This window comes from Acanthopagrus latus, chromosome 5 (assembly GCF_904848185.1).
Source record: "Acanthopagrus latus isolate v.2019 chromosome 5, fAcaLat1.1, whole genome shotgun sequence".
NCBI classification, from domain to species: Eukaryota; Metazoa; Chordata; class Actinopteri; order Spariformes; family Sparidae; genus Acanthopagrus; species Acanthopagrus latus.
Window position 1 is genome coordinate 29,700,010 of NC_051043.1, and position 13,084 is coordinate 29,713,093.

The 13,084-nt window shown below is 43.5% G+C and overlaps 1 protein-coding gene across 2 annotated transcripts in view; it reads left to right on the forward strand.

Moving 5' to 3' along the window:
- Positions 1-13,084, forward strand: part of dock5 (dedicator of cytokinesis 5) — a 47,960-nt gene that overhangs the window by 12,025 nt on the left and 22,851 nt on the right. For both annotated transcript variants that reach the window (XM_037098604.1, XM_037098605.1), the window contains exons 2-19: positions 613-696; positions 916-956; positions 1,039-1,094; positions 1,331-1,427; positions 1,515-1,663; positions 2,382-2,517; positions 2,916-3,073; positions 3,478-3,559; positions 4,067-4,196; positions 6,599-6,671; positions 9,207-9,349; positions 9,513-9,638; positions 9,775-9,899; positions 10,840-10,938; positions 11,182-11,254; positions 11,348-11,451; positions 11,683-11,863; positions 12,936-13,033. In XM_037098604.1, coding sequence (XP_036954499.1) covers positions 613-696; positions 916-956; positions 1,039-1,094; positions 1,331-1,427; positions 1,515-1,663; positions 2,382-2,517; positions 2,916-3,073; positions 3,478-3,559; positions 4,067-4,196; positions 6,599-6,671; positions 9,207-9,349; positions 9,513-9,638; positions 9,775-9,899; positions 10,840-10,938; positions 11,182-11,254; positions 11,348-11,451; positions 11,683-11,863; positions 12,936-13,033 — 1,955 coding nt within the window. The remainder of the gene's footprint in view (positions 1-612; positions 697-915; positions 957-1,038; positions 1,095-1,330; positions 1,428-1,514; positions 1,664-2,381; positions 2,518-2,915; positions 3,074-3,477; positions 3,560-4,066; positions 4,197-6,598; positions 6,672-9,206; positions 9,350-9,512; positions 9,639-9,774; positions 9,900-10,839; positions 10,939-11,181; positions 11,255-11,347; positions 11,452-11,682; positions 11,864-12,935; positions 13,034-13,084) is intronic.

Sequence of the window (13,084 nt, forward strand, 5' to 3'; positions counted from 1 at the left end):
ATGATGACACTGCTGCTGTCACAGTCAGCTGAAGTGTCGTCATCCACAGAACAGTTCTGCTGAAGAACTGAAGCAGCTGGAGATCCAAAAAAACAAAACTCGTCTGCTGCGATCACAGCCTGATCTGATCTGATCTGACCCTCCATGTGCAACCTCGCTTTTATATTTAGCAGCTACAGTGAAGAAAAAAACAAACAAACTGTGAATCACTGTCTTTTTAAATAATCCTATCTGTCACTACAGCGCGTCTTCCACAGATTAGATCAAATAAAAGACATGAAATATATGATCCTATTACACGAGTGGTGGAAAGTAACTAAACACACTTCCTGTACTTTTACACATTTTACTCTACTACATTTACTGCAAAGTTACTTCCATTTAACTTGAGTTTTAACATTTTCTGCTACGTTATACTCCAGGATGTCATCTAGATGCCTAATGCTTTTATCTCAGCAGCTACAGTGAAGATTTCAGTTTTAAAAAGGATGTTAATGACTTTTTTTTAAAAATCAGTTTGGGTTCTTGAGTTTCTGGAGAGTTCCCTGCACACTTTGTATTGAATGTTGTTTCCCCCCCGTCTAATGAGACGCTCCTGTTTTGTCCCCTCAGCGATCTACAACTATGAGCCCCGTGGCGAGCAGGAGCTGCGTCTACAGGTGGGCGACACCGTGCACATACTTGAGAAACTGGAAGGTGAGTGAGCCGAACAGGCCCTGACACGTCCCTCCTCCTCCTGCTCTGAAGCAAGCTGCCACAGGAGCTTCAGTGAAATGCTGAACTAAGCGGCGCTCAATATGCTATGCATAGTAATGTAAACAGGTCCAACACAATGTCCTCCTGCCCGTCATCACTCCTCCTCCTCCTCTTCCTCCTTCTCACTCCAACATGTTCTCTATTAATTTCTCTCCTCAGGCTGGTACAGAGGCTACACGCTGCGTAAGAAGTCACAAAAGGTGAGCGCATCATTAGCACTGTATTATCCCTGGAAACAATCCTCTGATCTATACGTACTGATTACCTCTTTGTTTCCTGCAGGGCATTTTCCCCGCTTCATACATCCACCTGAAGGAGGCGGCGGTCGAGGGGATAGGGTGAGATCACATATCAGCGAACGAACATGAAGATGAAGCGCTTTGATTTTAGCTCGCGGTCCTCCTGTCATTATCATAAGTGAGGATTCAGTAATGCTTTTCTTGGCCGTGCAGGGGAGACCACCCAACTATTTATCATTTATAGAAATGTTGTGTCTGTCCAAGTGAAATGACATGATGTGTGAGTGATGAGCCACTTTGCCAATAACTTATTTTTCCCTCTTGGTGGCTGGTAGCCAGCAGGAAATAATTATCCCAGCAGATATACCGCTGGTGCAGGAGCTGGGGGCCACTCTGAGGGAATGGGCGCAGATATGGCACAAGTTCTTCGTGGTATGTTTTCTGATCACCGCTCTGTTTTTTAATTCAGTATGTTTTATTTGTGCAGGATGTGTTGTCACGAGTGTGTTCGTCTGACAGGCAAACAAAACCACCCAGTTCAGGAGTCTGCAGCAGATGGCCTACAGCCTCATCGAGTATCGATCTCAGATAGTGTCGGGAACGCTGCCGAAGGATGACCTTGTGGAGCTCAAAAAGAAAGTCACAGCCAAGATTGATTATGGAAACCGGTATGAGTCCTTCTTCCTTCTTTTACTGTAATAAATTGCCTCATATCATAAACGCCATTGTAAAGTTTTATTGGCCTGAGTCATTTCTGTAAGAGGCTGTTGGGAGATGGTATTAACATCTGTCCTCAGTGATCCGATCACAAGCGGACAGCTCTGCGTCTGTCGGTGATAAACATGTACATCACTGGGACGAAGACGCCGTGTTTCTACAGGAAGAACTTCATGTAGAACATCTGCTGAATGAACAAGACGGCCAGAATAATTAAGAATTTGTCAGCGCTGTCACTTCACAACATTTATAAAGTTTCTCTAAACTCAACAACTCACTAAACTGAGACGTTTTTAAAGGGAGTCTGGCGACTTTCCCCACAAGTAGCCTGTAGTAGTTACATTACAGGGTTAGGGTTAGTCATCCATTCTGCCTGCTGCTGTGTCTTCTTCTTCTTCTTCTTCCGTCTCCTCCTCCTCTTCTTCTTCTTCCCCTTTTTCCTCTTCTTCTTCTTCCTTTTCCCTTTCTTCTTCTTGTTCATCTTCCTCTTCTTTCTACTTATCTTCCTTTTCCTCCTCTTCTTTATCTTCTTTTTATTCCCCTTTCTTCCTCTTCTTCTTCTTCTTCTTCTTCTTCTTCCTCAGTGTTTCCACCTGTGTTCGGATCATCAGGACGGATGTTGAAACCAGGTCTGAACCGGGTCTGACACTGTCTCTGTTTGCTGCTCAGGATTCTGGGTTTGGACCTGGTGGTGCGGGACGAAGCAGGAAACACTCTGGATCCTGATTGGACGAGTACGGTCAGCCTGTTCCGGGCTCACGAGACCGCCTCCCGCAGCGTGGACGACAGGATACAAGAAGAGAAGGCAGGACTTCACATTTAAACCTGCTTCATCCAGCCATATAATTCATAGTCCGGCTAATGATGCCAACAAATTCTATCTCGGCGCCGCTGAGTTATCCTCTCTGTAATTTACATTCAGTCACCTCACACGTACCTGTTACTGTTTGCTCTTTCTACCTGATTTCATTTTAATTTGTCCCCAGAGTTAATGGGTGTGTAATAAACCTGCCTGAATGATCACCGGAGGAACGTTTTGTTGACATTAATATTAAGACGGGCTGTGAATCACAAAGCCGGATGCGTCCGTGCAACCATAACTCTTAATACGGCACCAGAACTGAGCTAATTTTTTCCTACAAGTCACTTTTTTTTCTCGACAGTAGCCGTCCATTTCCAATAACGTCTGTGTCTTTTGTGCAGACGCGGCTTCAAAACCTGGAAATGAGGCGTCAGACGCTGTTCAGCACCGTGCACACCTACAGTCTGCTCATGAACCTGAGGAACTTCGTCTGCAACATCGGGGAAGACGCCGAGCTGCTCATGTCTCTGTACGACCCGGACCAGTCCGAATTCATCAGGTCCGCTTTGCACTTTTCTCTTAATTCCACATTTAAGTATCAGGCTGAGGTATTTGTCATTTTGGGCTCATTAAATTTCTGCCAGAAAGTCGTTTCAGTGCCTGTTATTGTTCATCCCGTTGCATCGGTCCGCTGGGCCTAAAAATGTCAAACTCTTTGAGGAGTCTCGGGGCGCAGAATTACATTTTTGGACCCAGCGGGCTGAAAATGTTTAAACTGTGGAGTCACAACGTCCACTGTGAGACAGATCATCGGGCTCCTTCATTATTGCTTCTCTACAATCTTCTTGCCTCTGTGTTTTATCTGAGAATAATGCAGAGTTTTTATCTTAAGTTTTCTGTATTTCCTCCTGACGCCTGACACAATGTGATATCTAACTGTGATTCATATTTGAATTCATGCAGCGAGAACTTCCTGGTGCGCTGGGACAGTATGGGGATGCCTAAAGAAATTGAAAAACTCAACAACCTGCCAGCACTATTCACGGTAACTGAATCCCTGCCCGCCGACTGTATTCCCTCCGCTTCGGATTAAAACAATCCAAACCGCTGCCTGAAATCTGTGACAAAAGAAGACAATTTGCTCCTGGAAGCTTTCTAATTTACTGAAAGTTTTTCACACACATTCACTGCACGTCTTTTTGAAAATGTGAATACATTTGCCTCCATTATAAGGCTGCAGTTTATGTTAACGACAGAGTCAGCAGCTCCCCGCAAACAAGTCGTCGTGTTAATCGGCCTGTGAGCGCTTCATCGAGGCAAAGAGCTGCAAGTTTAAAGTCGTATTTGCCTCCTCAGAGCACACAAGTGGAGGCCTCGCTCTGCTTCAGTCACATAAAGATGATAGAAAGGTGATGCGTCTGAGGGTTTTACTGCCGCTTTCATCCTGTATTCACCATCTGGCTCTGCAGCTTTCGGCCATATGATTGTTCTGCGCCTTATCGCTCAGCACGACACCGTAAATCACCTTTTGTTTGTTGTCCTCTGCGTCCAGGACCTGAGCAGCAGCGACCTGATGAGGCAGCGGCTCTTCCTGGTGTGTCAGATCATCAGAGTGGGCAGCATGGAGCTCAAAGAGGGCAAGAAACACACAGGAGGGCTGCGGAGGCCGTTCGGTGTGGCTGGTGAGCTACTTTTCAGATTTGTTGTAACCCCCCACCCTCGTTTCTGCAGCTTTAGGTGCATGAATAGTTCTGCTGGGGCGTAAAAACGAAGGATCCATGTGCTGAATGAAATGGGAACACCTGCTTCATGACCTAGAAAAATGCCTCCACTCTGCCTTGGCAAAGGGAGTCGGTGGGAAATTGGTTTAGCGCCCGTCTTTTTTGTTTTTGGCCAGATGATTAGTGGGTTTGATGAGAAATGGTTCCCTCTGCTGTTCCAGCAAATGGACTGAAACCAGAGTCAGAGGGAGCGTTTAACTCAGAAGCCACATTTTTTTCGTAGCCAGGAAAAAACAAAAATACACATTTTATTGGGGGAAAAGAAAGAGAGATGAGTGGAATGAACGCTTCAGAGCAGGGCTTAAAATAATACTGTGATATTTTTAGGTAACATCACGTTACGCGACACATATCTGGATGTTTTTAAAGCTCCTCAGAAGCAAACGTCCGAATCAGTATTAATCGGCACCTTCAAAACATATCAGCACCCTGAGATGTCTGATAAACGATGACGGGGTGCTCGAGGTGCCGGAGAGGTCAGCGTCTGACAGATGTTAGTCAGGTTTGTGAGTCAGAAGTGAAGTTAGTCAGCAGCAGGCAGGACTGAAGCAACGAGCGGGGAAACAAACACAACCCTCAGAGAGACCAACCCAAAGACAGTAAACACAAGTGAACCGCTGAGTCTCCGTGTGAGCGTTGGTATTCTCTCCCTGTTGAAAGCCGTGAGGTCAGTTCGTGTTTTGGCGTTGGATTATTTCAAACCTGTGGCCGTTAACGGTAACAGACGACTGAGCGTCTCCTTCACTGCCGTCCAGTGTGTAACTTATTTCCTTTTGGGCAACAACCAAAAACACACTCACTTCTATAAATGAGAGATTTATAAAAATGCCCAATTTTACTTTGCAGCCATCTTATTTTCCTTCTGAGCAAATGTTTCCACAGCTGGTTTGTGTAACGAGAACAGAGGATTACACAACACGTAATAAGACAAATGATTTCAGAAGATCTCAGTCAAAAGCAATTCAGATTAGTGTTGATGATGATCATCAGTAACACACAGCTGCCAACATGTTTAGTCTCATATCATGACAACACTATAATTTCAACAGCTCAGCCCTCAATCAGCAAGTTTTACAACAGTTGATGCTGTTTACCAGAGCCGGAGATATTGATTGTTGTATTATGATTATATCCACTGAGAATGGATCCAACATCGGGAGGGTCGCTGAATATTAATAACTCGGCATCTGGCCGGCTGAGAAATTAACATTTAAATATATTTAATATCTCGTCAGAAGCTTCATCAAAAACTTCTCGTACAGAAACAGAAGCAGCATTTTATAGAAACAACCGTTTGTGCTCTGGATGTATCAGTCGCTACAGTACACACCTTTGTGTATTTATGATAAAGTGGGCTGGTCTTCACTGGCAGGGAGCTGTAATGATCACGTGTATTGATTTATTGATAAAGCCCTTGTTGGAAGCTGTAGCGAGCACCTCGTCTATCAATGCTGCTGGACTGTAATCTCCAATCTGAGGCTGACACACCCAACAATCCATCCATCCATTGTCCTGACCCACCATCACACAGTGTTGTTTGAGTTGTAAATGAGACGCTAAAACCATTTTTCTCCAACAAATAGAGTTGTTCCGATTCCAACACCAGGATCTGAAATACTGCAGGATACAGAATCAGGACATTAACGTTACACACCGGAAATCAATTCCTCTTCGCTGCTCTGAAAGCCAACACTGTCAGCTACTGATTTTAAAGCAGCGAAGAAGAAGTTGTGTGTTGCCAGTTTCAACATCAGAAACCTTACAAAGCATCTGAAGACACATCGTGCGGTGAAACTGCTCTACTCAAACTCTACGAGACAGTCAGGGAACATGTAGGCTGAAAGACGTGCAGGCGGTCAGCTTTAATACTGACGTTAGCCACAGGGAATCATGTATTCAGAGATTTCCTCGTGTTTTTTGGTTGCGACCGTCTGTCAAAATAGAGAATAAAAGAATGTTATATGGCAGTCAGTCTCTGCAAGGTGAGCGATACAACAATGATAGCGATCATATCACATCCACACAGGTTAGCACTGGTATCAGATCGGTACTCGTTATCGGCCGAAACCCAAAAACCCAGCTATCGAATATCAGGAAGGAAAAAAAGGTATTGCAACGTCTTTACTCACAAACAGGTCGTTTAAATGAAAGTGTGAAACATTTCTGTCCACCAGGCAACAGGTGAGTGAGAGCCAACACCAGAACATCCCTGTTCTGCTGCTTCCTGCGTTGTTGCGTCTGTTAAATGAGCTTATCTTTGACGACAGTCTGCAGCCTCACTGATGTTCTCTGTGTCACTGCAGTGATGGACATTACAGATGTCGCCCACGGCAAAACAGACGACGAGGACAAACAGCATTTCATCCCTTTTCAGCAGTGAGTCTTTTGATGCTGTCACACTTCTTCTTCTGCTGTTTACATGCTCAACCTTGGGTTGTTTTTTTTTTTTTTTTCAGCTACACAATTGGGCAGAAATAATGGGAAACATTTGGAATAGGACACTTGTGCTGCTGTATTTGCTTACTGCGTTCCCTCGCGTCTGTTCTCAAGGATGCACTTCGAATATTTCCTCCGGTGCTGCATCTCAAGGACAAATATGAAAACCTTTTTTTTTCTTTTTGCAATACCGAGTGTTAGCTTTTCGTCAAAGGCAGGCTTCAAGGCCACGTTTTTCACAGCACCTGCTCACCGGGGGGGGAAGAGGACGATAATGCAGGATTCTAGATGGAGGAACCCCTAAAAATATCTCGATTGAGTCTTGACATCCAAACTAAATTTTCTCTGAGGTTTAACTCTCTTTGTCTCTTGTCACTGTGTCACAGTTTCACTCAGGGAGAGACGAGAACATGTTTTTGTGGGATTTCTGTTCAAATGTTTGGATGATTATTTTAAATATTAAAAGTGGATTTTTACGACACTTTTCTAACCTGACATAAGAAGTGTTTTGCGTTTCTGTATCTGGAGGGTATTTGTACTAAATCCAGACTTCAGGCACACTTTTGTCTGACGTTCCCTCCGTGGAAGTGACTAAAACATTCCTGGATATGCAATTTTCTGCTCTCCAGTGCGTTTTCTTTTACGAAAGACAAATGAACCACAGAACGAGCTTTCCAGCCTTGACAAATTAATTTATATTTCATTAACGGAGTGACTTATTTCCCGCTGGATAATTGCAAATTAATGACAAAAAGGTCACACTTAATGAATTTTCCAATGAACAATGAACAGTGTATACTTTGTAACAAGTGTATATTTCTCAGCTTGAACTAACAAAAGAAAACTGATATTTTCATTCAGCAGTGTTTCTGAAACTCTGTTGCAGCTCATAAAACATTCAGTGCAATCATCACGTCAATCCACACAAACGCTGTCTGACTCTTAATTTGTCTTCCAAAAAAGCCGTCAGAGTATTTTACTGGAGAGTCAGAAGTAAATATCATCAGTGGATTCATCGCTGCCCCCAAAATGACACGTTGTCTTTGTCCCGTTTCTGGTGATTATCTGAGAAGCTGTGGCATCAAAGTCTGCTGACATTTCCTTTTCCTGTGTTTATGTCTCATTCAGACGTCAAACAAAATAGTCCAGTGTTCACGGCAGCCTCGACTCAAATCAAACGCCAGTTTCATCTAATCATCTGCAGCGTTGACCCTCGTTCACAGAAACACTCAGTCGTGTGAAATACAACCAACGAATGATCTGGACGACACGTGGTTCACTGTAATGGAGATGACATGTTAGGCAGGGTTAGGTCCCCTACTGACAACAACAACACCAGACTCCATTAACAAATGTAGTGATTTAAAGAGTCGTTTCATGAGGAGAAACTGAACCAACTTTGTGAAACTTATTTGTGATTAATTCTAAATAACTGAGTCCTTGTAAATTCAGCATTGAATGTAACACATGAAGCTGACCAGACTCCCTTAACAAATCAGCCAATTTTAGGAGTTGTTGAGTAGCATAAAACTTTATAGACATTATGAAATTGTGTCTCTGACAGATTCTGACTCATTGTGTCCTTGTTGTAAATTCAGCATTAAACCAGAAGCTGAAGTTGTTTGTCTCCTTGTAAAAAGTGTCAGTTTGTGGCAGCATGTCTGTACCAGCCTGTCTGCTTCTGTGTCTAAAGTGCTAAAGTCTTACCTGCCAACACTGATCAGCTGTTTGAACACACTGTTTACACTGATTTCACCATTTACACTCCATTTATGAAAGAAGAAACATGTTATTGATCTAAACATGTCACATGTTACAAAGACACTAAACAGGAACAATATAGGCGACTTCTTTGTCCCCGTGGAGAAAGTCCCCAGACTCCCTTAACAAATGTGTCAGTTTAGTGAGTTGTTGAGTTGGAGACATTTTATAAACTCTGTGAAACTCTGTCTCTGACTCATTCTGCAAATCTTTTATATTAAGTTCTTCCTTTTTTTTGCATAATCACGAGTGATCGCATGTAACTGCAGATATTTTGTGATACATATTCTTGTTTGGATTATTGTGCTCATACAGTGCATTTGAATTCTGCACGAAAGCAACAAGACATGCGTTTACTGTCGGGGGAAGAAATGAAGTGCAGCTTTGAGGACTGCACACCGTTTGAGAGTCACGATTTCCATCCGACAGAAAGAAACTGAGAACATCCAACATGAGTCTTTGATCAAATTTAGCCACTTCTGATTACACACATGAGCACTTTATAAAGCTCAGCGAGGCACTCACACTGTGTTACTTTGCTCTCTGGTAGTCACTCGAGGTAAATTGGGATGTGGGGAGGCATAATGGTGCTTCTGTTAAGAGATTCAGAAAAGCCTCACGTCGCCTTTGCTGCTCTTCTGTCCATTTGTCTGTCACCTGTCAGGGGCCAGCGGCTGATATTGTCTTCCTCTCTTCCCGATGTTTCTCTCCCAGGATAGCCATGGAAACGTACATCCGTCAGAGGCAGCTCATCATGTCTCCACTCATCCCGTCTCGAGTCATCGGAGAGAACGAGCCGCTCACTGCTGTCTTCAACAAAGTCATTGCTACGCGGGAGGTCAATCACAAAGGCCAGGGTAAAATGAAGCGTTCGCAGACAGTCTGTTCCCCTGCGATCTCCGAGGGTCTCTCTAAATTGACCTTTGTTGTTTTGAGGGAAATAAATGATGTGTGAGAAGTCTCCAGGCTGCGTCCTCACGGTGTCTGCCTCATTGAATTTCGTTGCATGTTTGCTTGCAGGGCTGTTCGTGACCCTGAAGCTCCTCCCGGGAGACCTCGCCCAAGTCAGGAAGGACTACCCCCACTTTGTAGACCGCAGCACGGCTATCGTCAGGAAGATGGGCTTTCCAGAAATCATCCTCCCAGGTGGATTAAAGTCTTTGTTGCTAGGCATTGCTCTACATACGCCTTGGCCATGTTCATTTTAATTGCTCGCAAAACCGTGAGAGGCGTTCATAAGATCTGAGAGCATTCACACGACGGTGTATTGTTCTTCCCACAGGAAACGTGAGGAATGATATTTACGTGACCTTGCTGCAGGGGGAGTTTGACCGTGGCAAGAAGAAGACCCCGAAAAATGTTGAGGTCATACTGAGTGTGCATGATGATGAGGGAAATCCAATGGAGGTAAAAAAAATAAATAAAAAAAAGACCAGAACATACAACAAATTATCTGTATTCTTTCTAAGGTCATCTAACGTTACTAAATGTGCAACCATCTTCCAACCAAATGTGACATGTGAAATTTACATTCCAAAAACCACGAGTCTCAGAATGCTTCACACGTGAAACTGCGTGAACAACATCCGACAGAAACCTAACATGAAACATCTGACGAAAACACATGTACAACGTCCCAAAAACACACGTGAAATGTCCAAAAAATCACATGTGAAACGTCCAATCAGTGCACCTCCAAATATTTCACGTGTGAAAATCTAAAATCAGAAGCTTCTGAATGCTTCACATCAGAGAACTTCAAAGAAAGAAATTTACTTCTGATTTTCTTCAAACTTTAATGATCTAAAACAACGTGTGCCTCTGAATGTCTCGAAACGTCCAGAAACTTGGAGCCGAAACCAAAGATAAACACTAAAACCATGAAATCATAATAAATCAACACTATATAAGCCAGACTGAATCAATGGGTTTTTTAGTTTAAGTTTAAAAATAGAATAATTTCTAGCTCTTCTTAGATCCACTGTGAGGATGTTCCTCAGGCTGGATGGTGACGGCTGAAAGCAGCATCACTAAATGTTTTAGTTCTGCTTTTTGAAAAAGCTAAAGGAGAAGTGAAGATCTAGGAGGCCGTCGTGCTTCATAAAGCAAACGCATTTCTGAGACTGTCTGCTGCGAGGCCATGTCGTGCTTTATATACAAATAAAGGAATTTAAAATCAATACAGCTTTTTTGCTCAAAGAGCTTATTCTTCTGAGACTGACTGCTAGCATCATCTTTGTATGCTGAGACCGAGGTGCCTTTATGTCCGAGCTACAAACATCTCAAAGGGCAAATATATATTTTGTTCCTATCATATTAACTAACCTCCTTCCTTCACTTTTGACAGAAAGCGATATTTCCTGGAGCCGGCTACGACGGCATCACCGAGTACAAGTCTGTCATTTACTACCAGGTGAAGCAGCCGTGTTGGAATGAGACAGTGAAGGTAAGCGAATGTCAAGGACCCACGTGTGCAGCCCTGTGCAGCCAGCACCACATCTCATGTTCCCTAATTAGTTTTCTCAACTGGATTTACTGTAGCTCAATGCAATGAAATAATCTTGTGCGGAATACATCAGCACAGAATGTGCAACTCATACAAATCTCCCAGCTGATAGCATTTCCTCCGTACGTATAATCCTGTATTCACTGCCCATAATTCCCCTGACTTTTCTTTGCTCCCCGCAAGGTGACAATCCCCATTGAAGACGTGTGTCGGTGTCACCTGAGGGTGATGTTCCGACACAGATCCTCCCAGGACTGTGAGTGACTGCGCCTTATTTGTATGACTAACACCCGCATGTAATCCCGCCACCGTGTTAAATACAGTTCATCCTCTCGTGTGCATCCTTCAGCCCGGGACAAATCGGAGAAGCCGTTCGGTATGGCCTTCGTCCGGCTAATGAGAGGAGACGGGACCACGCTAAAAGATGGCAGGCATGAACTTATCGTCTATAAGGTACTGATGCAAGACTGTGGTGTGGTGTTTTTATTTTGTACCAAACCTAATTCACTTATCTTTAGAATAAGGAGATTGTTTTTATCTAATTACACAAAAAAATATGTCTTGAGTAGCTGACAGTGGCTAGATGGATTATGCATGAGTCTCTCCCCAATCAATAAATATGAAATTAGATCTCAGTCGATCAATACGCTCCATGATTTATTCCCCATTTTATGAATTTCCTAGGTGGATGTGAAGAAGGCGGAGGATGCAAAGGTTTATCTCACCTTGCCGGCGACTTGGGCTGAGGTGGAGGAGAAGGAGAGACAAACAGGGAAGCAGTTCCACCATTCGGGGGTGATTCCTGTGACTAAAGACAGCTTCCAGCTCGCCACGCTCACCTGCTCCACCAAGCTCACGCAGAACGGTAACACAGGGCGCCGTTTCCATTGTTCCCAGTCTGTGATAAAGGAAAAGACGTCCCGTCACCAGTCAGCTTTAAGAAATGAAACGGTGCCACCATCGCTTCCTCCCCCAAAGATTGCTGGGAAATTAATTAAACCGATCTGTGTTGCTAATATTTTGCTGATGTGTTGATGTTGATTGATGTAGATCTATTTAGGTTTATATTGAAATTTCAGACGTTTAACGCAATTATCTTCACAGAGGCCACGCTGCTGCCACTGAGTGTATACTGATGTGCACGGGCATGTGTTGAACTTTAAGGTTGGGAGATCACAACGTAAACATCCAGAGGAAATTCATAGTGTATAAAACATCTGCACAATATTGAATAATCAGGATGCCAGCAGGTGCATCATATCCCGATTTATACCTTTAATGAGACATGGAATACTGCAAGAATTAGAAACCAAACCTATAAAACCAGATACAGATTCCAGCAATTTCTCGAGGGATTAAGTTAGTGTTTGCCGAAAACTGAATACAATCTGCTTTTTTGGTAAAAATGACTAGACTGGTTAGAATCTACAGAGAGCAAGTAAAATGATGCATAGTCATAAAGATAACTTCTAAATAAAACATGCATTTATTTTAACCTTTAACCCCTCAATATATAATGTTAATAGCAGTCTAATTTCCACATCAGGGTTCACATGACATGATTTCAGTCCCGATCTCGCTGTTCCCGGTGGCTTTTAGAGAAAACGCCCCAAACTGGGTCAGATCGGCAACCAACCCTATGAAGTGTTTTCAAGGCATTCATGCGTCTCGGCTGTCTGACCCCCTGTTGCTCGTCAGTCATGTAGCGTGCAAACCACAGCGACTGTAAGAGTTCAGATTACAGGGCAGAAACTTAGAGTCCTGGTGAATCCAGAGCTCCATCAGAGCTGTCTAAAAAATGGTTAACCTCAGAAGCTGAAAATTGGATTGTGTTTCCTCCTTAGATTATTAGTTCTGTGTTATTATAAAGGTAATTGATAATATTTAGTTGAGTGAACCCTCTGAACCAACTTGTGTCTGCGCTGATGTTTCTCCAGTGGATTTACTGGGCCTGTTGAACTGGAGGTCGAACCCTGAAGATCTGGACCAGAGCCTGCAGAGGCTGATGGAGGTTGAGGGAGGGGAGATTGTCAAAGTGAGTGCTCTTGGCATCACAAATGCTGCGCTAAATATGTAATGAGCTGCA